Source organism: Xenopus laevis, chromosome 1L (genome assembly GCF_017654675.1).
Source record: "Xenopus laevis strain J_2021 chromosome 1L, Xenopus_laevis_v10.1, whole genome shotgun sequence".
In the NCBI taxonomy this organism is placed as follows: Eukaryota; Metazoa; Chordata; class Amphibia; order Anura; family Pipidae; genus Xenopus; species Xenopus laevis.
Genome location: NC_054371.1, coordinates 44500113 through 44523449, shown reverse-complemented (window position 1 = coordinate 44523449; position 23337 = coordinate 44500113). Strand labels below are relative to the sequence as shown.

General features: G+C 39.4%; 1 protein-coding gene across 1 annotated transcript in view; it reads left to right on the top strand.

Annotated features, from left to right (window-relative positions):
- The window catches only part of mtus1.L (microtubule associated scaffold protein 1 L homeolog), a gene marked incomplete at its 5' end in the record, with an annotated part of 87377 nt that overhangs the window by 29691 nt on the left and 34349 nt on the right, over positions 1–23337 (top strand). The window contains 2 exon segments of the mRNA NM_001089273.1: positions 1320–1460; positions 2064–2168. Coding sequence (NP_001082742.1) covers positions 1320–1460; positions 2064–2168 — 246 coding nt within the window.

Here is a 23337-nt window from a genome sequence, read left to right as displayed (position 1 = left end):
GGATGTCCTAGACTGAGTCAAAGGTGGTCCGTCTTAGTCTCCTGTCCTGTGGTTACCAGGGGAGACCCGTGCACCCTTTGTCTAAAAGTAAACAGTCATGCCTGCACTTGATTGAGGGTTCTCTCTGCCTGTAACTTGTTACAGTGTGCACTCACTGGTTGGCCAGAATGGCTGTCAATCCTCTGCTTGCTGTGTGTGTGTCTGTGTGAGGGAGGGAAGGAGAGAAATTTCTCAGGGTAGTGTGACCTGATATTTCTGTAGTGAGTTAGTGGGAGGGCTCTCCAATCATTTTGCCCCCCACTGTCATTGTATGACCTGCCAGGTATTCACTGAAGTACACTGGCAGCAGATCTGAGAATGTGCTCAGGCTCTATGTGTAGCCCCTGGGTGGACTGCTTGTTGGATCAGACCTGTGACTGCTCCACTTTCCGTTCAAAGCAGTTTCCAGTTCAACTAGAAGGGTTCTTGGGTGAGTTAGACAAATGAATGCATAAGGCAGGCTGGGAGAAGGTTACCGGTACTTACATGATATTTTAACTATTGTTCTTGATTGAAAGTGCAACATGTGTTTTAAGCCTAATCTGCTTTCCTTGCTGCTCTGCAGGGGTGGACATTAAGGGTAACTAAATATACAGTAACACACACTCATACTCTCACTTAAACTATGATATAACGGTAATGATTGTTTGAATGTATGTATATATACCGTATTGAATGTGTATATACCGCACAGCATGTCGGACACCAGTACACAATGGTGACAGTGCTACTTACTGTAGCCAAGGCACTGCCAGAAGGGCATGAGAATGGGTTCCAATTCCCATAACCCTCACAGATTGGGCCAATTGGACTAAATGGTATAGCTTGATCCTTTCCGTTCAATCAATGGTTATGGGGTTAGAGGAGTATTGAATTCAATATCATCTAAACGTAGGAATATTTTATTTAATGACTAAAGTCTATAGAATAAAGGCACACTGTGGAACTCTGGTTAGTTCAGTGGAAAGCTGATCTCTTTCCTAACCTCCAGCTTATCCAATTCTGAAATAAATGTTCTTATTTATAAGCGTTCACTTTGTTTGCTCACTGTTCGGATATTTGGTTTTGAAAAATTTCCATTATGGTAGTCCATGGCTTTCCATAGGTTTCTTTGTTGGTTATGAAGAAGCAAAGTTAAGAGTTGATGCTGAATAATGCTGGTCTGTGGGTTTGCATATTGCATAGCTGCAAGTTAGCTGCTGCAGATGAGAGGGGATTAAATCATTTATTTTCACATAAGTTAACATCTCTTGATCCTCTGTTGTTTTCCCTCTCCGCAGCTACAACCACTACTAGCAGTATCAAAACTGAGGATATTCCTACTGCAAAATGTATACGACCAAACTCTGCTTCTGGAGCCCTAACCGCAAAGTCTTCCATTCCAAGGGGCAGATCTCAGTCCCTCAAAGTAACTCAGACAGGTAATTATGAAGGAAAATATCTAGCCCATAGTACCAACTTTTCCCACCGTTTTTTTTTTCATGTAATTTGTAGGGCCTTGTCGTACAAGATGTATTGACCATCATCTAATTTACATCAGCGTGCACATAAATGGCACATTTTGGCCCAAAAAGGAAAAATATAAATAAATAAATAAAAACAGGCCAAAATCTGGTCATGAAACTCCTCGGTAACTTATAATATCCTTATGTTTTACAAGAGGGGGTACTTTATTCACTATATAATTGACCCCCCCCCATATTAAAATGTAAAGGTATTCAAAGTCACTGCGCTGTTAAGTTACAATGTAAAGGCACAGGGCATGTTTTGGCTTCTAGTATTTTTATAGTTTACAGCAGGGTACTAGTTTGAATGATGGGAGAGCAGGAACGCAACTGGATGGCTGGAGGGAGGGAGTGCTGGGCTGGAGCTGCAGTGCACTGGGCCCCTCCGAATTTATTTTGTTTTTATTGCATGGTGTCTTTGCAAGACTTTGTTACACCACTGGCTAAACCAAAAGTCTATTTTCAGTCTAAAAGAAAAAGTAGTTTAGTACTCTTCAAAATAATGGACTGTTATTCTAGTTACAGGTACTAAGAAAAGCCCTTCCATTATCCCAACTTTGCCAAGATCATCTGGGCCAGCATTATCTTTAACAAAGAAGCTAGAAGCAAGATCTCTTCAGAATGGTAAGGAAACAGCTTGTTTTGGCCATCTTATTAATGCAAAGTGTGCTGTGGCTCAAGACAATTTTCTTGCTTCTTTCTTGCACTTGCAGACACAGTAAGTGTATTAACAGTATCTATATGTTCAAAGCTATACTGACAACACAATTGGATCAATAAGGTTGCTGCAACCATTTTTTCCCCCCACGGAAAATGAATAGCTATTGGTGATGCAAACAGCATAAGTGACTGATTGGTTCAACACAACCTGCCTTCACTGATTATTAGCTGGCATGTGGAAATAGTAACTATTATTATCCACTGTATGGTGTTGCAAGGCATAAAGAGGAGATATTAAATATATTGCTCATTCCACTAATCCTACACACTACAAATAAACTGCTCCTCATGCTACTCACTACATGGGAAGTTACACTGGTCCAAAAGGAATTAATGGTGTAGACTCTTCACAGCCCAAGGCCTTGAGGGATTTGCATTCTCACGGAATCATCTACACAGCAACAGAAGCGGCTCTTTAGTTCTTGCCCTGTAGTCAAAGGTGTTAGTGTTATTTACAGCAGATGCTGTGACTTTGATGAGATGACTAAGTAGTAGTGGCATGCAGATTTAGGGGCACTGTGCAGGGCTCCACCCAGGGGTGTAACAAATGGAGGAAGCAGACCCTGCCAATACTGGAGGGCCCAAACTAATCAACTTCAATTAGTGTTTATAAAAAATGTATTGCGATGAGGGCTTAAATGCATTTACTGTTTGTTAAGCTGTGATTTACAATCACTTACCTGAGACGCCTGTCCCCTCAAAACACAGGTGTGGGGTACTTCTATAGGAGCACCATGCAGGAATTTTCTGCTTCATCTTCGCTGTGTCCCTAGGGCAGGTGCACATGGGCAGTACAGTGAAAAGCCATTTTTTTTTTTTTTTGCTTTAAAGTTCATGTTTTCACTCTACTACGCATGCTTATCTGGGCCAGAACATATAGAAGATGACGGTAACATTCATACACTCGTACAGAAAATGCAGTTCTCAGGTAGCAGGAGCCCTTACCCAGGGTCTTGGGTTAGCAACTATAATCACTGGGGGTGCCTAACATTTTGACACCCCCCAGTGATTAGATCTGTCCCTCTCCTTTAAATAAGGCTTGTGTAGAGATGCCCATATATAGAGGCTTTTTGTATACCTCAGTTTCTGACCATAGTCTACAGTACTCTGGTTTAGTTATGTGGTGTGTATTAAGAATACAAGATCAGTTAGGTCAATAAGTTGCATCACCTCACCACAAACTGCAATGGGCCTTGTCGCCTACTTAAACTATGAGGAGGAGAGATTGGTAGTTAACTTCTAGGCCTATGGAATTTACAAAAGGTACCCTCTGCTTTTAGAAGCATATCCAGAACATTATAGCTCATCTTGCAGAGAATTTCACATTTTGTTGCAATTGTGCTAGAAATCAAACACTTTTACACCTCTGCTTACAGTGGCCAGAATTGTTTAATTTCTTATTGATCATAATCTACATTACTTCCTATATTAGTCGTATTGGCAAAAGGTAAGAATAAATGAAGCACATGGACTGCAAACACAGAGACGCAGGGTTTCATGAATGGCCGTATTATGTCTCTCAGCTTTTGTAAATGGATCTTATTGTACTCTCTAGCATTGCAAGGCCATTCTTCTATGAACTTTGGAAATGTCACTGTGCATCCTGTAACAAGCCCACGCCAATAGTAACTGACTAGTTTTTGTTGGTGATGCGATTTTTTGTTTTAATAGTAATAAAAAAAATATTAATCTTTATAGCAATAACCACATTTGTATTAGAATTATTTGAAGGTCTAAAATGATGCTCAGAAGGCAGAGATTTTCTTTTATCTTGTTTATAATCTCGCTGGATGCAGTTTTTTGTGTGTTTATAGATATCACAGTGCTGCTCAGTTATGTCTGAGGACCAAGCAAATGCTGTCTTGTAGGGTATGGATTCTAGTATAAAGGGGAACATACTGACAAACAAGCATCCAGCGCATCACTAATAAGTGTCCTGTCTGACTCGCAATGTCTCTGAGTAAAAAGAGCGGTCGTCCAAATCTTGAGTAACATTTCTACTTAGGTTTGGTCGCTTTTCTGCACCTCCTCCTCACCTGCTGATGTACAGGTATGGGACCTGTTATCCAGAATGCTCGGGATCTGGGGTTTTCCGGATAACGGATATTTCCGTAATTTCGGTCTTCATGCCTTAAGTCTACTAGAAATTCATTTAAACATTAAATAAACCCAATAGGCTTGTTTTGCTTCTAATAAGGATTCATTATATCTTAGTTGGGATCAAGTACAAGCTACTGTTTTATTATTACAGAGAAAAAGGAAACCATTTTTAAAAATTTGGATAAAATGGAGTCTATTCGGAGCTTTCTGGATATCGGGTTTCCGGATAAGGGATCCTATACCTGTACCATACACTGACTAACGGCAGATTACTTCAGCCCTGTACCAACCAATATCCATAGTACAGGTATCCAGAATGCTTGGGACCTGGGGCTTTTCGGATAACTGATTGTTCCGTTATTTGGATCTTCATACCTTGTCTACTAGAAAATCATGTAAACATTAAATAAACCCAATAGGCTGGTTTTGCCTCAAATAAAGATTAATTATATCTTAGTTGAGATCAAGTACAAGCTACTGTTTTATTATCACAGAGAAAAAGGAAATCCATTTTAAAGTTGAGATTATCTGGCCAGCATGGACATAGCTAAATCATAAGAAACCTTGATCTGTGCAATTTTATTGGTATGTGTATAGACGTCAATAGCAAACCTGCCACAGAGATCGTAAATAATTTAAGCCAAAAACACAGAGCTGCTAAATTCTTGTTGGGAAAATATCTAGATAGAATTCTGGAAAGTTGTAGTTTGTTTTTGTCTTAGATCTCTAAAGGCCAGCCCTTAGCTCTGCTATTCCCAATCCTGGAACCATATATCCAGCAGTCTTTGTATTTGCTCTTGACCAATGCCCTTGCATAGTACATTATCCCCTGTGGTGCCCACCTCTGGGTGCTTGCACCTACTGCATTGCTGTTCTGCTGGTTGTAAGCACAACCAAGCAACAGGGTAGTTAGGAGAGCAGTATCTGAGCACTGCTTATAATAGATCTCATACCTTTAGTTGCATATATAGTGATGAATGTATTAATGCGTATGTAGTGAGAGAGACAGTGAGTTTAGGAGTAGCAAGAACATGAGCGGAGGTATGTGGGTACATGTCATGCCACGCCAGTGAGAGCAGACTGAAACAAGCTCCATCCATTGTAGACTATTCTAAAAGCAGAAAAATAAATGCTTGGGGCCACAATTAAGTGAGAGGTTTAGTGATTCAGAGAGTTGCTTTTTAAAAGGGATAAAGTCAAGGCACCTTCCCTATAGGGTGTGGGCTTATAGGCTTTTACGTCTGGGGCTGGAAATAGTTTGGCATTTAAGGGTGGCCAAGCTTGCTACAGTTCAGCAGGTGTAACTCGTTTGAATAAGAAAGGCCCCTGCTTGTGGGACTGGAACTGTAACACAAGTAAATGCAGCCATGTCTAGACTGGAGGGAATATAATAGACTGAATTTGTTGGGCTTTTATTTGGGCATTAAAGGCCTGGCAGAGCATTAAAAAGGAGGAAACCAGAATCTGGTGATGTCCATGAGTTCAAGACTTCAGGCTGTCATTGCCAGCAAAGGGTTTTCAACCAAGTATTAGAAATGAACGTGTTATATTCAGTTTTTTAATTTGTCCAATTACTTTTGAGCCCCTGAAATGAAGTGATGGTGTTAAAAAAGATTTTAGTTCCTCACATTTTTATGCAATCTTTTTGTTCAACCCACTGAATTAAAGCTGAAAGTCTGCAGTTCAACTGCATCTGAGTTGTTTCATTCAAAATTCATTGTGGTAATGTACAGAACCAAAATTAGAAAAAAAAGTTGTCTGTCCAAATATTTATGGGCTAACTGTAAATATATTAAGGAGTTTTTTCTTTTATGAATTTTGAACACGCTTAGATTTGTGGCAAACCTTATGCTGGTAAATTTAAGGGGTTAAAAGCGTTTTTGTTTTTTTGTCTAATTGCACATATTAAAATTAATTTCTAGAAAGATGGCAAGTTATAAAATCTGCACTTTCCTGCTGCAGCGGCGCCAAAAACTGACCAAAAACCATAGACGATGCGTGCAAATCACTACTTCTTCTGTATTATGATTAGGGACAGTTCCAAACAGACAACAACAAACATCAAAAATATTTAGCATTTCTTAAGTTGCAGCTTGTCTTTCCCCCCACTGAATGGTCACAGAACAGGGAGGAAAAAAATTCCTGTGGGACCAAGTCCACCATTTTGATTCCCTGCATTCTGCTCTCAAGGATCACATTTATGTCAGCCCGCAGGATTATTAAAGTCATTGTCTGTGTAGCTCTGTGATGAACGATGGGCAACATACTATTGGATGCTGAGCTTGCCTTTTTTTTTTTTTTTTGCCACCCACTTTCTCCCCTCCTATGTTTAAATCACATCTCCTGGTGGTGGCACAGACATTGCATCTCCCACCAGCACTGACTTTTCAGCTTTGCTGCCTCTCGTACCATTATAGCATCACACCCATTTCTGTACGTTTGTATGTAAATGATTTCATGCCTTGCGCTGTGTCTGTGTTCATGTACGTACATAGAATTTCCTGAAAGGAATGCATGATAGGCTGTGAAAGGGGTAAACCAGCCCTACATAATAGATTGTTATGCATGGACATTGTGTGATGTAATTCAGCGGCTGCTGCTGCCTGTGTTTGCTGCTGTGGGAGAAGGAGGAGGGCTCATTCTAAGGGCCCCGCTTTGTTTCTGCAACATCTGGTTGTGGAGGGGGGAGCACTACTACTACTGCTGCTGCTGCTGCTGCTTCTGGCCACATTTGCATACAGGATTTCTGCTTTCTGAGATTTGTTGTGTGTGTCCCTGGTAGCGAGGATGATGGAATGAGCCGCCTCTTTCAATTGCTTCCTTCTGCCTCCCGTGTTCTGCTTGGCCCAGGATCATCAGCGGAGAGCTAAAAATATAGCATGTGGTAGTATATGGAGGCAGTTTCTTGCGTGAAATCTACCCACTGCTTCTGAAGACATGTTATGGTCTCCCAAATTCTCCTTATCCAATATGCGTGTACGGCTGACAGCCAGTGGCTTGCTCCGGAATCTGCGGCTGCCTTCTGGATACAGGAAAAGCCCAGTTATATTCCACACAGGTTAGTGCACTTCTACACAGGGGCTCTGTCGTCTGCACGCTCCCATCTTCCAATAATAGCAGGGGGACATCTTGTTTACTTCTCCAGCTGATACATGCCAGGCTAGGTGTCTGGGATATATATATATATATATATATATTTATCACACACAGGCAAAAATGTGTGTAGGCTTGTGTGTGTATAAATATGTGCTTGTGTATAATATTTGTCGGTGTGTAACGTGTATAACATCCCATTTCTGAGTGATAGATGTCATATACTAAAAATTAACATTTCACAATAATCAGTACAGTGTTTGTATTGCTTATTAAGGTATTTGCAGGTGATTACAGATGGCCATAAATATGGGGAAATGACACAAAGCAATATAAATTGGTAACGGTCGTCCTCATGTTACATGTTGTGACCTGTTAGTGCAAACATTACTATTTAATCCAGCTAGAAATCTAATCCCTTGAAGCGCTGGGACTGTGATTTATTAACATGGTGGGCAGTGGCACATTTCTTACCTTACGAGGCACACAAATCTCTTCTTGGCTGTGTGAATGAGCACATTATTATTATAAGCATCAAAGGCCATGGTTGGTTGTTTGTGTGTTTACAGACTGCTCAAAAGGCTAGGATTCTTTAATGGAAAGCCAGTCTTCTGGATGAATTATTTTTTTCCCATTAATATTTCATGCCAGCAGTCAGTAAGAACTGATGATTAGGGCTCCTCATTTCACCTCAATTTTCCCTCTTGCCACCCTCCTAATTTATGTGTATTCATTTCCCAATCATCCTAGATTAAGATATTATAGTCCTGAATCTTATAGTCCTGAATCTGTTCTCCTGTGGCTACAGAAACGATTGTAAGTCCCCTTTTATATTCTAGAGAGTGCCAGTCCCTGTATTAAATTCACTTAGGAATGTTAACGCTTGGGTGCGTGTAATCATATTGCCACCGGTGCTACAACCTTTTATGCATCAACAAAAGTTCCCTTCAGCTATATGTATTATAGGACCAGAGAATTACACATTGCTTATACCATTATGCGCTAGCTATATTTACAATGTTTTGTTTACTCTGGATAGGTAATGTATGAAACTCACTGATAAATATAAATGAAGACATGCCTCTTGGCACTGTGATACTTGGTCTAATCTGAAACTGGCAGTAGAACGGTAGATATTAATATCACCACCAAAATATCCTTTGCAAGATTAAAATACACTGGATTGAAATAAACAGAGCAATGCAATGACTTGGTTATAGATACATGACAGGTATAAACTCACCAAGGCACCTGCAGTCACTGAATCAAAGTAATAGGGTTTTCCCAAATACACCCAGTAGCAGAACGTTGATATTGGTTTTCATGCTTAATTTCACCGTGGACACTGGGGGAATGGGGGATGTGTCTGCAGTTATCTCACAGTTGGTAATACAAAAGTGTTCTTCATCAACATTATAATACCTTAATACCATATCTTGATAATGCCATAGTTGCTCTCCAATGTCTTAAATTAACTTTCTGTCCATCCTAAATTTCCTTTTGGAGCTTTGGATTTATGCTTGTGCTGCTTTGAGATCCCATCTGAATGCTTCCTACCTTAGCCTTTGTCTGTTTCTTGCTATATTTTTCTGCCTTTTCTTCAACCATTGCTGCTTAACATGCCCCTGTTCATTGCTTTGGCCATCCTAAATTCTATAACTACTTACTTGTCCTGAGTTTTCAGTTCCAGAATTATAGCTTTGTACTTTGGTGGTAGAGTTGAGCCTCAGGGAATAGTCAGGGCTTAGGAGCTCCCTTCATGTTGCATGGAACAAACGTTTTCCACACAGGACTTTTAGTCATACACTGCAGCCAGAGTATATGGACTGTCTACAACAAAAGTCACAGTGACCTTATGCTTATTGTCACCTCAGTTGTATCTTCTGCCTTTTGCTTTAATGTTATACACCATCTCCTTGGGCTAGTATAATTGACAGGTGTCACAGAATCAATAGTATTCTGGTAGTATCTGAGCTTGTTGGCATTCTCTGGCTCTGGCAACCAGTTAGATGAATTTCAGTTTGAATACAAAGGCCAAACACCGTTTTCGACCCACAACTCACATGTGAAGTTGTGGGCAGGATATCGTCATGTTCAACATCATACAGAATGTTTACTGTAACCGTTCGTTCATTTTTAATGTTTATTCCTTGCATAACAGATTTGGTACTCTTTTGTGACCAATATAATTTTGTATGTCCGACTAATTCCACTACAAATCTAAAACATAGCCCTTAAACGATCATCTGGAGACATTCCAGAACTTCCGATTTGGCTTGTTTATTTTAGTCTGTGTGTAGTAATACTCCAAAGGCCTATGTTCTCCTTTGGCCAAACAGTTTATCATAGTAATATGAAGCTCTGCCTCCTAGCACAGCTCAAATTCACCCTATCGTTAGATGGGTGTAGTATGACCGGAAATCCCAACACAGGAAACCTTGCTCCTTGGTGTTGCACAGCAGATAGACAGGATGCCTATATTTATAACATTGCTAATGAGAACAATAGCGACTTAAATAACTCCTGAAGAGCTTGGTTGTTTCCATGGTTTTGGTGTTTTCATGGTATATAACAAGAGTCTGTGTCATAGCCCCTTTCCTTGCTTATTGAATAATTACCCATAATTACATATTGTTAACTGTAAATCACAGTCTCGGTCCAAATAATCCAAATGCAAATATTTTTCTTTTTAATGAAGTTTGACAGCATCTTACACTCTGTTTTAACTGCAGGGAGTGCACTGAATCAAGATATAATTTGGGGCAAATATCCGTATCCTAGTATAGCACCAATTGATTTGTAAAGTATAGTTCCATTTATATTGTAAATATGAAGGGAGCTCTAAAATATTGAGATGTATTGTCGAAGAAGGTACATTTCCCTTCACGTTCGAGGGGAAGTGTTTTGTTCATCAAGAAATACCGGAGCAATACGAACTGCCCATATGCCACTAGCCTTATAATTTCTTAGTCTCCCTCTTAAACTGCTAAAATAATTCATCAGATGAAGGGAGGTGTAGACCCCTGAAATTTTGTTCTGCATTTTGTGTGGCAAATCTGGCTCAATAAAGGAATTAATGCACAGTGATAGGGTGCTATATCCATCTCCAATAGACCCCATCTTAAATAATAGCCTTATAATTTCTTAGTCTCCCTCTTAAACTGCTAAAATAATTCATCAGATGAAGGGAGGTGTAGACCCCTGAAATTTTGTTCTGCATTTTGTGTGGCAAATCTGGCTCAATAAAGGAATTAATGCACAGTGATAGGGTGCTATATCCATCTCCAATAGACCCCATCTTAAATAATGACTTCCTTTTTCTCAGTAATAATAAAACATATATATTGTATAGGTATGGGACCTGTTATCCAGAATGCTCAAGACCTGGTGTTTTCCATATAATAGATTTTTCCATAATTTGGATCTTCATGCATTGTCTTCTAGAAATTTGTGTAAACATTAAATAAACCCAACAGGCTGGTTTGCTTCCAATAAGGATTACTTCTATCTTAGATTGGATCAAGTACAAGGTGCAGAGAAAAATGAAATCATTTTTTAAAATGTTGATTTTTTTGGATAAAATGGAGTCTATCGGAGATGGCCATTCTGTAATTCAGAGCTTTCTAGATAACTGGTTTCCAGATAACTGATCCTGTACATGTACGTGATCCTAACTTATCTGCATGAATCCATACTGGCGGCAAACAGTCCTGTGGAGTTTATTCCATGTTTTAAGTATTTCTCATTACACTTAAAGTATGATGAAGCAAATTATGGAAAGATTCCTTGTCTGGAAATCCAGAGGTCCAGAGCATTCTTGATAATGAATCTCGTACCCTTATAGATGATTACAAATGTTGGCTAGGAATCGTGAGCTCTTAACGGAATGGCTGAGCATCTTGATGAAAACAATATTTGCACTTGAATATCTCTTCTCGTTGTATCAGCCAAGTGCTCCCTTGGGTAGATGATTTTGGCAAATTTCACCCTTGTGTACCTTTAGATTAGACTCCACCCCGCCCCCTCCAAATCCACCGCTTTAGTATTCCCTGGAGTGCTCTAGAACCGCATTGCCCTGCAGAATTGCTTCCAGGCTTATTGTAGCTTTGCACGGCCTATGAAACCTTGCGTGCACACACATTACTGTAAGCAGCCTGTATGTGGGAAAATGTTCTCATCCCTGCTTAATGTTACCTCACTCTTCTGATATGCTTTTCCTGTGGCAACTATTCAGAATGGAATCTAGAATTCGCAAAAGAATCAGGAGGAATTGGACGGTGGTGTTGGTTCAGTGCCTTGCTGTTATGTGTAATGGCTCATCATTTGCTGGTTTTTGTACCATATTACACTCTTAGAAATGTTTTTGTACTCTCATGTTTGTTTTGAGAATTTATATATAGGAACACATAAGCAGGAAGGAATTGCATGCTTACCCACAATTACCCTTCTTTTTCTCTCTGCCTTTTTAACAACTAGTGAAAGGCCTGTCATGTAAACTGACAGCAGCGCATCTTTCCCCCTGTCATTGTCTACGTGCTCTGCATTTAGCTGCAGTGTGTGGGTTGGCCCTTTGTGTTCTGATATTTCATGCGTCCGTCCCCCTCCTCCATTCTGCTTTCCTTATGTCTCATCCAGTTTCTTAAGCTTTTTCTCAGGGGACCCAATTTAAGTTGGGGATCCAGCTTTACAACACATGTGTTTGGAATTTTGTTCACTCACTCTAATGTTCTGTAAGAGAAAATGTCACTACATTCTGTGGGGCAGCTTGGGGACACATAGGTTGATAGCTGTGGAGCCACCTCAAGGCTCAAGCTAGCAAATTAAATATTTAATTGGCTTCCTGAAAAAAAAAATAGGTATGGCCATTGCTGAATTCTGCCTATATCCCTATAGCAATTATATCAAATATGTATACGATTTACAAAGAAACTAATACTTTTTAAATGATGTAATTCACTACACCCTTTTCCTTTATTGACTACTTATAAGTGTTATGTAGTATCTGACAAATAAGGGGGTCACGTGCAAGTGACAAGTGCCATTTTGCACATGGTTTTTTTTTTTGTTTTTTTTTTTTGAGACATGGTGTATATTTATTTTGTTAAAGCCACCTTACACTGGCATGAAAATATTGTTATTTTACTGAAATTATTCCCCTCCCCCCCACCGCATTATTCTACTAACCTGAATATTCAGAATAGTAATGTTTCCAGTCTGCCCCAGATCTCAACCTAACTGCTCTCACTGGAGTCCAGAGAATAAACATATTGTAATTGACATAATCCGCCTGTGCCCTTTGCCCCATCCACTGCTTTTGGCTGCCCTTGAGTCCAACCCTGCTCTGGTTTTAGCAGTATTAGAATTTGAGTCATTTATTTGAGTACAAGTGGACTTCATAGGGTTCAGGGAATAGTTTGTTTTTTTTAGAGTTGATCTCTTCCCAGTAATAACTGACATGAGTTTGAATCGTTTCCTATACACTCAGTGGGACTGTGGGAATTACTTTCAACTTCCATTAATGGCAACAGAAAACCTAAACAAAAACTTTATAAATCAATGCTAATTGTACACAGTGGGAGACCTTTTATGATAATTATAAATCAAACAATATAAATATTTTGAAAGTGATCATCTGAACGTAGAGGAATAGAAACCTATCTTTATATCCTACAAGCCCAGTTCATCTATTGGGTGGCTATGTAGGGTTATGGAGATCCCGCAAGCTTGGTTCCTTGTTGTGAGGATTCCATATATCTGCTCTTAACACAGTTGATGTGGGGCAAATGTAATTCTGATCAAAATTGCCACATTGCAGATAAAAAAGGAATCAATTGAGGCACCGTATCTCTGGTTCTGTGGTTCTAATGCATCTCTCTGTTTGAACTTCCACTATATGCAAAAAATTATATATATATATATATATATATATATATATATATATATATATATATATATATATATATATATATATATATATATATATATATAAAACATGATATTTGACTAGTTAAAGAGGGTTGTTCACCTTCCAAACATGTTATTTTTACATTGTTCACCAGAAATAGACTTTTTTTTTCAATTGCTTTATTTCTTCCCATTTTCTCCAGTGAATGTGAACATCCCCTTTAAAGGGATTCATGATTTTTATGGTGTAGTTTATATTTATAAATTATACTGTTTTCACTGCAAATAATTCACTCTACTATATGAGTTTATTCCTCAACCAATAAATGTATATTTTTTAGTTGTAATATTGGTGTGTACGCGGCCTTCTTGGGTCATTTTGCCTTGTCATGTGCTTTCAGAAAAAGCCTAACTTCATGATGGAACTGCTTTCAGGCAGACTATTGTATCGCCTACTCAATGTAACTTAGGAGTCGCTGTGGGACTCGGATTTTTACTATTGAGTTCTATTATATTTACCAGGGAGCTGTTATCTAGTTACCTTCCCATTGTGTGGTTTATTGCCTGCTGGGGGGAAAGAGTGGCTCAAGTTTATCACAGTAAAAGTCACATGACTGAGGGCACTTAGGAAACTGACATGTCTAGCCCCATATCAGATTTCAAAATTAAATATAACCTTGTTTTTGCTCTTTTGAAAAAATGTATTTTGGTGCAGAATTCTGCTGGAGCAGCACTGTTGCATTTACCACAATTAGATTGCTTCAAAAAATGTTGTATATAAATGAAGATCCAGTTGGTTGTTGCAGCAACACCGGTATGTCTCTAATATGTATTTCTAGGTAGGCTGGGCCTTTAACATCTACATGCAGGAGCAAAATGGCAACCGTTGCTTTAAACAAATGTACCTAGTCCAATAGGTCTACAAAACCTTGCAATGCTTCCCTGCCCCATAATTATTGATGGCTTGGGGTTTGTTTCAAATACATGGATGGGGTTCTATTACTGGAATGATCATTTAGTGATTCTGTACCTGTAACGGGAAGCTACATATGAATAAGGTGCCTAACATACACTGTGTGGATTTGTTTATACTCTCCTTACTATTTATATCCCACAGAAAATAAATCTTTCAACTAGTTTCAACAAGAGGTTTAAAAGAGATGCGAGTTCCTACTGGAGAATTCCACAGATCTTAGTAGGCACGCCCTTGGCAATTTATTCCTCCGATTTTCATCTAACCCTTTTCTTACTTCCAGCCACACACAATCTGTTGGCTCTAAATCAAGAGTGTGCAGGAGGTCAGGATAGGCTGTGCTTTTGCCATAGATGCCAAATCAATCTTGTGGAGACAAAGAGCTTTGTTGTCAAAATGAAATTGTATGGGCATTGGTCCTTGCTAAATCACATTTCAATGAGTTTGCACTTTAATGAGTGGATTCCAAGAACTTTCTGGAAAAGGATTTTTTGGTGTATGTTATGCATTAGATAAGCAATGGGAAGCAAAATACTTTTTTTTCGAGCGGATCGCTCTCCGATATGCCCACCTTGAGCCTACGGGCGGTCATATCAAGGACTGCATCAACAATCCAATGCGGTCCTTGATCCAGCAGGATTTTTAACCCTGCCCGATCGACATCTCGCCAACTTTCAGTCAGATATTGATCGGGGACGCTGGTCAGAGGGCCCCATACAATGCCTAATAAACTGCTGACATATTTCTAGCTGATGGCCTTTAAATGTTTGCTGATCTGGTAATTGTAGCCTAGAATGTTGAAATCCTGGAATTTTAAGGGTCAGGGCACACACTCAGATTCAGGGAGATTAGTCGCCCGGCAACAAATATCCTCTTCTTCGGTGTGACTAATCTTCCCGAACTGCCTCCCGCCAGCTAGAATGTAAATCGTCGGTGGGATGACATTCGGATCTCTTCGTTTTCCGAAGTCGCCCGAAGTTTCCTCTTGAGGCTCACAAGGACCAATCATGATGTAGTCTCAGTCTCCCTGTTTGCCCTGTTTAGCTCAAGAAATAACAAAAACCATTGATTTATCAAGATTGAACAAGTAGGCAAGATGTATGTTCAGACCTAGTCATTGAACTTATGTTGAATACTGCCCCATTAGTGGAACTCTGCTGCTGTGAGGGAATCCCTTAGCTTGAAAGAAGCAAAGTAACTTTTTCTTTGCTCTCGGCCCCTGAAGAATTGCTGGCAAATATGTAATATTCAGTGCCTCAAGCAACTGTCATAAAATATTTGTACTTTACATCAATTTGCTAATTGCCAAAGCTCAAATGACTCCACGTGTGCAGTGTGCATACTTTGCATAATATCTCCATTTAACTTTTAATGATGGCTCGTTCTGTAATGATATTGAATTATCCTTGCTGCCGAATTGCAAGCTACGGCGTAACTATAGAGGAAGCAGACCCCACGGACTGCTGGGTCCAGGGGTCTTGCTGGGGGGGACAAGAAATTAGTATTCCGCATTGCTGTGGAAGACACTAATCCCTTGTATGTGCTCATACAAGAAGACTTGCATTCGGGATATTGCTGCCATATTAAAGGGGAACTCCACACAAACATAACTTAAGCTTTTTGAAAAGTAAACCTAATTTCAAGCAACTTTGCAATACACCAACTAAAAATAATGCAGACTTTTTATGATTTTTAATGGTTTTGGACAGTACCCTAAACCTAGCACCCTGATTTCCTGCTGATGTCTGACTACTTTACTAAGCTGGCTGACTACTGTTGCTTTATGTCAGCAGCCATCTGTCCTTAGCCTGCATCCTCCAAACCCCACAATTCCCTGCACACGTGATTTCAATAAGGAAAGGAACATCATAGTGCAATGCATTGTGGGTTATGTAGTTCCTGCATGCTGTCTGTAAGCTGTGGTGTAGTTGTTACAATTTGTAACATCAGTGTTTAATCCCTCCTTCCCTGCCAGGATTTCAAATGATGCAGAAAGAGAAGAACTGTTACACAGCTGGATTTGAGCAAAGAAAATGAAATCGGTTTGATGTTGTTTGCATTTTTTTTTCTCTGAAGGAATATAATACGTGAAATATGCAGGACATGTATTTTCTTTGGCTGAGTAACCTGCAGATAATCAGCGTGGCCAAGCAAAACTGGAAGAGAATCTTGTTAACCAAGCAGTTTATGTCAACACCTAGATATGTAAGACCAAAGGCAAGTTCTACGTTAGAAACCTTGGTCAAACATTAAAAGACTAATATATTACTAATCAGTTTCCGCTAACTCTCCTTGGGGTAGGGTTTTGGTTAACACTAAAACAAGCAACAACGGCTCCGGATTTCTCTTTCAGTAAAGCCCGACACAGCGTCCTGCCACTGAATCAGTCCCAGCTCTACTATACACATCTTCTGTTGTTCTGCCGTGAGCTGTGAAGCTGTTGACTGCTCTTCATGAAAACCATAGTCGGTGCTTATTTGCTAAGGATTAAAATAGATAGTATGGATGTTTGCTTATCATTTTGCCTGTGATGCGTCTTTGTGTCTGCACCTGTAGATCAGCAAGTCAGAATCTGTATACAAGTAGTTGCAAGGGAAGCTGCCAGTGAATAGAGGAAGGCTTGTTACTGCCTGCCACTCATGTCATTGAGGCTGTAACTAAGGCACGTGACACCATATAATAAGGTGACCGAATTCAAAATGCATCTATTAAAGGAGACACAGGATAATTGAAAAAACTTTGAAATACTTTTACATGGTGCTAAAAAATAATATTGTCTTTAAAAATAGCCCCTTTGTTAGAGCTCCCTAAAGATGTTCTCTGGTCCCTGTCCCTTTTTCAAATGAGAGGTGGGCATCTCCTAACGGTCCCTGCCAGAAGCACAGTAGGAGGGCGATGGCCAATCACAGCCCTGCAGTCACACAAGCAAAGACATGCTTCAGTTTCCTATCAGGTCCTGCTAGTTGCTGATTGGTTCCTGACCTACAGTGCAGTGAACCGAGTGCCGCTGGCTCCCCTGCACAACCTGGGAATTCAGGGAGCAGGAAGTGGAAGAGAAGGGTCTTTGCAGAAATATTCAATAAATCAGCCTTAAAGACTATTTATTTTTTTAAATACAATTCTTCTATATCTAAATGAGTAAAAAGCACAGGTATGTTCTTAATTTCTACACAAAATGTCTCCTTTAAACCTCTCCAGTGGTTATAAAATTATTTCTAAATGAAATCGTGTAGCGCAAAGCTGTTTTCTTTTAATTGGCTACCTTCTGCTACATTGTTTCCGGAATGCAGTGAACAAACATTGGAGCAAATACTACTTCCAATAGCAACTGTATTTACAAATAACTTTAAAGGAATAGTTCAGGGTAAAAATAAAAACTAGGTAAATGGATAGCCTATGCCGATCCATTTTTTACTGTTTAACTACTGAGATATTTTTACCAAGTATTTATAAAACCTATTGTTTTTGCTCCAGCTGCTGCTTTAATTTCTATTTTCACTCCGGCGTGGTGCTCAGATTGATGAACCATCTGTTACGCCTTTCACTTTCTATTGTTGCGGACACTTCCCAGCCTCTGTGTCCCTCCAGTGGCAAGGTCTGAAATTGGAAAGGGAGCAGGTGCAGGTTACTTTGTCATTCTTAATTCTCTCTACTAATTAAAGTCTGCATTTTCCATAAAACCTTTCCTCCAAGATTATGCTAGCAGTCAGTGTCGCATTGTATTTGCCACCATCTGCCTACGGTGGGGAGGTGTTTTCTGTGTCTAAAGAGTTAAAGTTCAGCTTCTGCAGGGAACAAACATTTTTTTTTGCATCCACTGCAATTAAGCTGACATTTTTGGGAAAAAATTCTGCATCATAGATAAAAAAAAAACATGATTATGTTTAAGTGTACTTTGCACACTGCATCTGCGGCAAGTAAGTGATTTGGGATTGCAGCTAAGTAATTATTAAAATTACTAACATTAGTATGTTATAGAATGCCCTATTCCTAGCAATTTTCCAATTTTCATTATTTTTTTTATATATATATTTTTTGTATTTGCATTCCTTTTCTGTCATTTACCAGCTTTCAAATGGGGGACACTGACCACCGCAGCCAAAAACTATTGATCTGTGAGGCCACAATTTTATTATTATGGTTTCTTTTTTATCCCACTGTTAACATTCCCATCTCTCACTCAAGCTTATGCCTGGTTGTTAGGGGGAAAAAAAAGACCCTTGCCACCAGAAAATAACCTGCAAAATTAACAAATGGAGAGCTGCTGAACAAGAAAGCCAAATAACTGAGAAATCACAAAAAAATTAAGACTAATTACACATTGTATCAATATATCAGTATCTTAATCATATTAAAAGTGACTACCCCTTTAATCCCAGTATGCTTTCAGAGTAATGACATTTAAGTATAATTTGTGCATCTCTATTCTAAGACCATTTGCAGTTAGTCTTTATTTTTTTATTTATTTTTTTTAAATGTTTTCATTTCTTGTTCTGTGCCTCTCAGGCTTATATTCTCATCTGCTATCTACTTGCTAGGACGTGAGTCAGAATTGGAAATCAGAGTGCCTGGAACCAAAGCCGTTCATTAAGCCATTAATATACATTTTTTGTTTTATTTTGTTTCTACGGTCAGTGAATAGGCAGAATATTGAAAAATAAGGATTTAGAAATCATACAGGAAAGCCTAGGGAGAGCCTCCAAGTTGGAAACCTTGGACTGACAACCCTAACAAACTCAACATTTTTATTGTAGCATTTGCTGATGATCTCTGTTAGAAGGGAGGTCAATAGAATTTGCTTTGTTGTAGGCACATTGCCTTTAAATAACCTGTACCCAAGTAATCTGACTAGATTCTTATTGTACAGGCATGGGACCTGTTATCCAGAATGCTTGGGACAGGGGGTTTTCCAGATAAGGGAACCTTCTGTAATTAGGATTTTCATTCCTTAAAACTAGAAAATCATATAAACATTAAATAACCCCAATATGCTGGTTTTGCTTCCAATAAGGATTAATTATATCTTAGTTTGGATCAAGTACAAGGTTCTGTTTTATTACTGCAGAGAAAAAATAAAAAAATTTGTCCAAATAATCCAAATTTTGTCAATGGGAGACACCATTTCGGTAATTCGGAGCTTTCTAGATAATTGGTTTCCGGATAACTGCTCCCATACGCAGGGCCGCCATCAGGGGGGGACAGGGGGGACAAGCGTACCGGGCCCGGGCATGAAGGGGGGCCCGGCAGCGCTGCATTTTTTTGAAGATCCGGGCCCCCCTTACGAGCGCCCGAGCCGTACGTCTTGCCTCTTCAGTGCCGAATGCGGAAGTGCCGAAAAGCCGAAGCCGATGCGACGAAAAGACCCGAAGTCACGGAAAAAGCCGAAGTCACGAAGCGCCGAAAAGACCCGAAGTCACGAAAACAGCCGAAGCCGAAGTCCTGAAGCAGCGCAAAGACCCGAAGTCACGAAAACAGCCGAAGCCGAAGTCCTGAAGCGGTGAAAAGACCCGAAGTCACGAAAGGAGGCGAAGTTGAAGTACTGAAGCCATGAGTTCAATTCTACTGAACACCAGTTTGTGTTTTTTTTTTTTTTTAATCCCCTGGCCACCAATGTATTATTTTAATATTCTATAGGCCCCTGCCACCAATCTTTTTTTTAAAACTTTTGTTTTTGGGGCCCCAATTTGTTTTTAACTTATAAGGGGGCCCCTGCCGCCAATGTTTTTTTTTTTTTTTAGTTTTTTTTACATTTTTTTTTTGTTGGGGCCCCAAGTTTTTTTTAACAGGGGGCCCCTGCCACCAATGTTTTTAAAAAAAAAAAATTTTAATTTTTTTTTTTTTGGGGCCCCAATTTTTTTTATAAGGGGCCCTGACCATCAATAGCTTTTTACAACTTGTGTGGGGGGGGTTACTTTTTTAGCGTTGATGTCTGTGTGGTCTTTTAACTGCGATGTGGGCGGGATATGGGGCGGAGCTTGGTCGTCAGTGTGGGCGGGGCCCAGGGGGCCCCAAAAATTTTGTTGTACGGTGCCCCGTGATTTCTAATGGCGGCCCTGCCCATACGTGTAGTATGTGTTTGCTTCTGATGTAGTATTGTTTCAGTGTTAATGTTTAGGAGTCAGGCTATGCAGATAGGGTCCGCCAGTGGCCCAGCACTTGTGTTCATTGATGTACTGTTGATGCAATGGCCAGTTGCTGTCACAGTGTAGAATGCGGAACAAAACAATCCAGCATGTGAATGAGAATTTGGAGTTGCGACCTCTAGTGTCCTGCTCTGTCCAAAAGGCATAAGAAAGATTTCAAGTTTATTTTTGTCTGACACTTGATTGCGAATCTGTCTGTTGATAGAGGGCAAAGGGAAGTTTGAGGTTATTTTTAAATCCAGTCTTATGGTAAAACTAATGCCAGTGATTGATCCTGGGAGCTCTATCTTGTCAGAGTATTGGGAAAGTTTAACCTTTGTTTTGTTGATTTTATTTATTTATTTTTTAGTGAGATATTTGTAATCCCGGAGATCTTAATACCTTAAGTTAAGTCTACTAGAAAATCATGTAAACATTAAACAACCCCAATAGGTTAGTTTTGCTTCCAATAAGTATTAATTATTTTAGTTTGGATCAAGTAGAAGCTACTGTTTTATTAAGTGATTAGGTCTGAATGTTGGTTCAGTAAATTAATGGCGGTCAAGGTTTGCTTCTTCCTCCAACAGCCAGTTTAAGAATATAATCTTAAATGTGTATTTTACTTGTATCAGCAGCACAAGGGGCGTGGGTAATGGAGACATTTGTAATGTATCTGCCTGTTAATTTTGTCACTCTCAAACTGTGTATTTTAAGGAAGGTCATACCTCCCACTATTTCCAGCTGAAACACCTGGGCCATTTTAGGTCAAGCCTAGGTAGTAGTATGTATATATCAGTAGTATGTTGTCTTTGTGTACATGCACTATTTGTGAGCCCTAAATCTGGACTGAAATGTAGACTTTTTGCACCCTGGACAGTGATTTAACCAAGTAATTTCTAAAGTCTTTGATTTCCTTCACTGGACAAACATAAGGAGTACTGTAATTAATGGTTTGCTAGAGTTCACTTGCCTAGTAATCCATAGAAACCAATAAGCAGGTAAGACTTAAAAGGGTTGTTCACCTTTAAATCATTTTTTTGTATGATGTAGAGGGTGATTTTCTGATACAATTTGCAATTGTTTTTAATTTTTTATTATTTCTGGTTTTTGTTATTTAGCCTTTTATTCAGCAGCTTTGCAGTTGGTAATTTCAGCAATCTGGTTGCTAGGGTCCAAATTACCCTAGTTACCATGTATTGATTTGAATAAGAGGCTGGGATATGAATAGGCGAGGACCTGAATAGTAAAAGGAGTAATAGACAGAAGCAATAAAATACACTTGTTAGCCTTAGATGGGGCCAGTGACCCCCATTAGAAAGCATCAGAAGAAGGCAAATAATTAAAAAACTATAGAAAAGAAAAAATGCCCAATTGAAAAGTGTCTTAAAATTAGGCATTCTATAACATACTAAAAGTTAACTTAAAGGAGAACTACCAGTTTAACTGATTAACTGTTTGAAAGTGCACATGTGATTTGTTAGATGTGGGCAAAGTTTAGACAGTCTATTGGTACATTCAGGTAATGTGATAGATTGTGTGGAGTTGTGTTTAGAATAATGTGCTTGCTAAATGTAAGGGTAAGGCCAGACGAGGAGATTCGGGGAGATTTTGTCGCCTGACTACTTATCGCCATGTCTTTTGCGCGACTATCTCCCCCAACTGCCTCATCGTCTTTTCCCCATAGGCTACAGCGCCTGCGCTAATGCACACATGGCAATGCGTTTTCAATAGTCGCCCAAAGTTGCCTGTTGCCCAAAGTTGCCTGTCTCCAGGCGACAAAATCTCCCCGAATCTCCTCGTCTGGCCTTACCCTAAATGTACAAGAGAGAGAGCTCAAGAGGGCAGTAAACGGCCAGGAATAAAATACACGTGCAATATTGTTTTGCTGTCGGGCCACTTAATCTGTAACTGATTTGAAAATGGAGGTAGGCAGTATAATGTGCTGAATCAGTCATATAAACCAGGGATAGGGCTTCCAGAGCTCTTGAGTACTGATCATCGTGTGAATGAATTATAAGTAAAACATTTTGATGGCAATATAAATCTGTAACTAGCACACAAATGAGCTCTTTGCTCTTTACTAGGGATTATTAGACATTCTTTTTATACAGCTAAAATATCATTATGAACAGTTTAACTACAGCCATCTTAGTCCTTAGTTTGTGTTGCCATTATTCCACTGTTTTTGTGATTAACCTTATGATACCTGAATAGGAATGCAAGCTCTGATGTGACTGGGTTATTTTCTGCAGCCGATACTTAGTGGCTAGCACAGACTGGGTCCGAGCGCTTTCTTCTCTTCTTATTCATAGGGACTGAAGAGAGTTGGCAGTTGGTTACAGAGGGCAGAAGAGGTTGCCTTGTCCAGCTCTGTCCTGTTGGATATATTGCTTACAATAGGGTGTCTGTAGGGTATGAAACCTGTTATCCAGAAAGTTTTGAATTCCACAAAGCACATCTCCTATAGACTCCATTGTATCCAAATAATCCAAAAATAGCCACATTTTTAAAATTGATCTCCTTTTTCTCTGTATTAATAAAACAGTAGCTTGTACTTGATCCCAACTAAGATAGAATTAATACTTATTGGAGGCAAAACCAGCCAATTGGGTTTATTTAATGTTTACATGATTTTATAGTAGTCTCAAGGTATGAAGATCCAAATTACAGAAAGATCCATTATCAGTAAAACTCCAGGTCCCATACCCATACTGCTATAGCGAGATGTATGTAAAGGGGAGAAATACACATTCTTGGCAGTACTATAATTATATTGCTCTCATGTGATTGCAAATTCTTCAGAGACTGAAAATGGTTTCCATCAGTCCCTGGCCCAGTGGAGATGCAGAAGAATCTAATTAACCTGCTAGTGTGGGTAGTG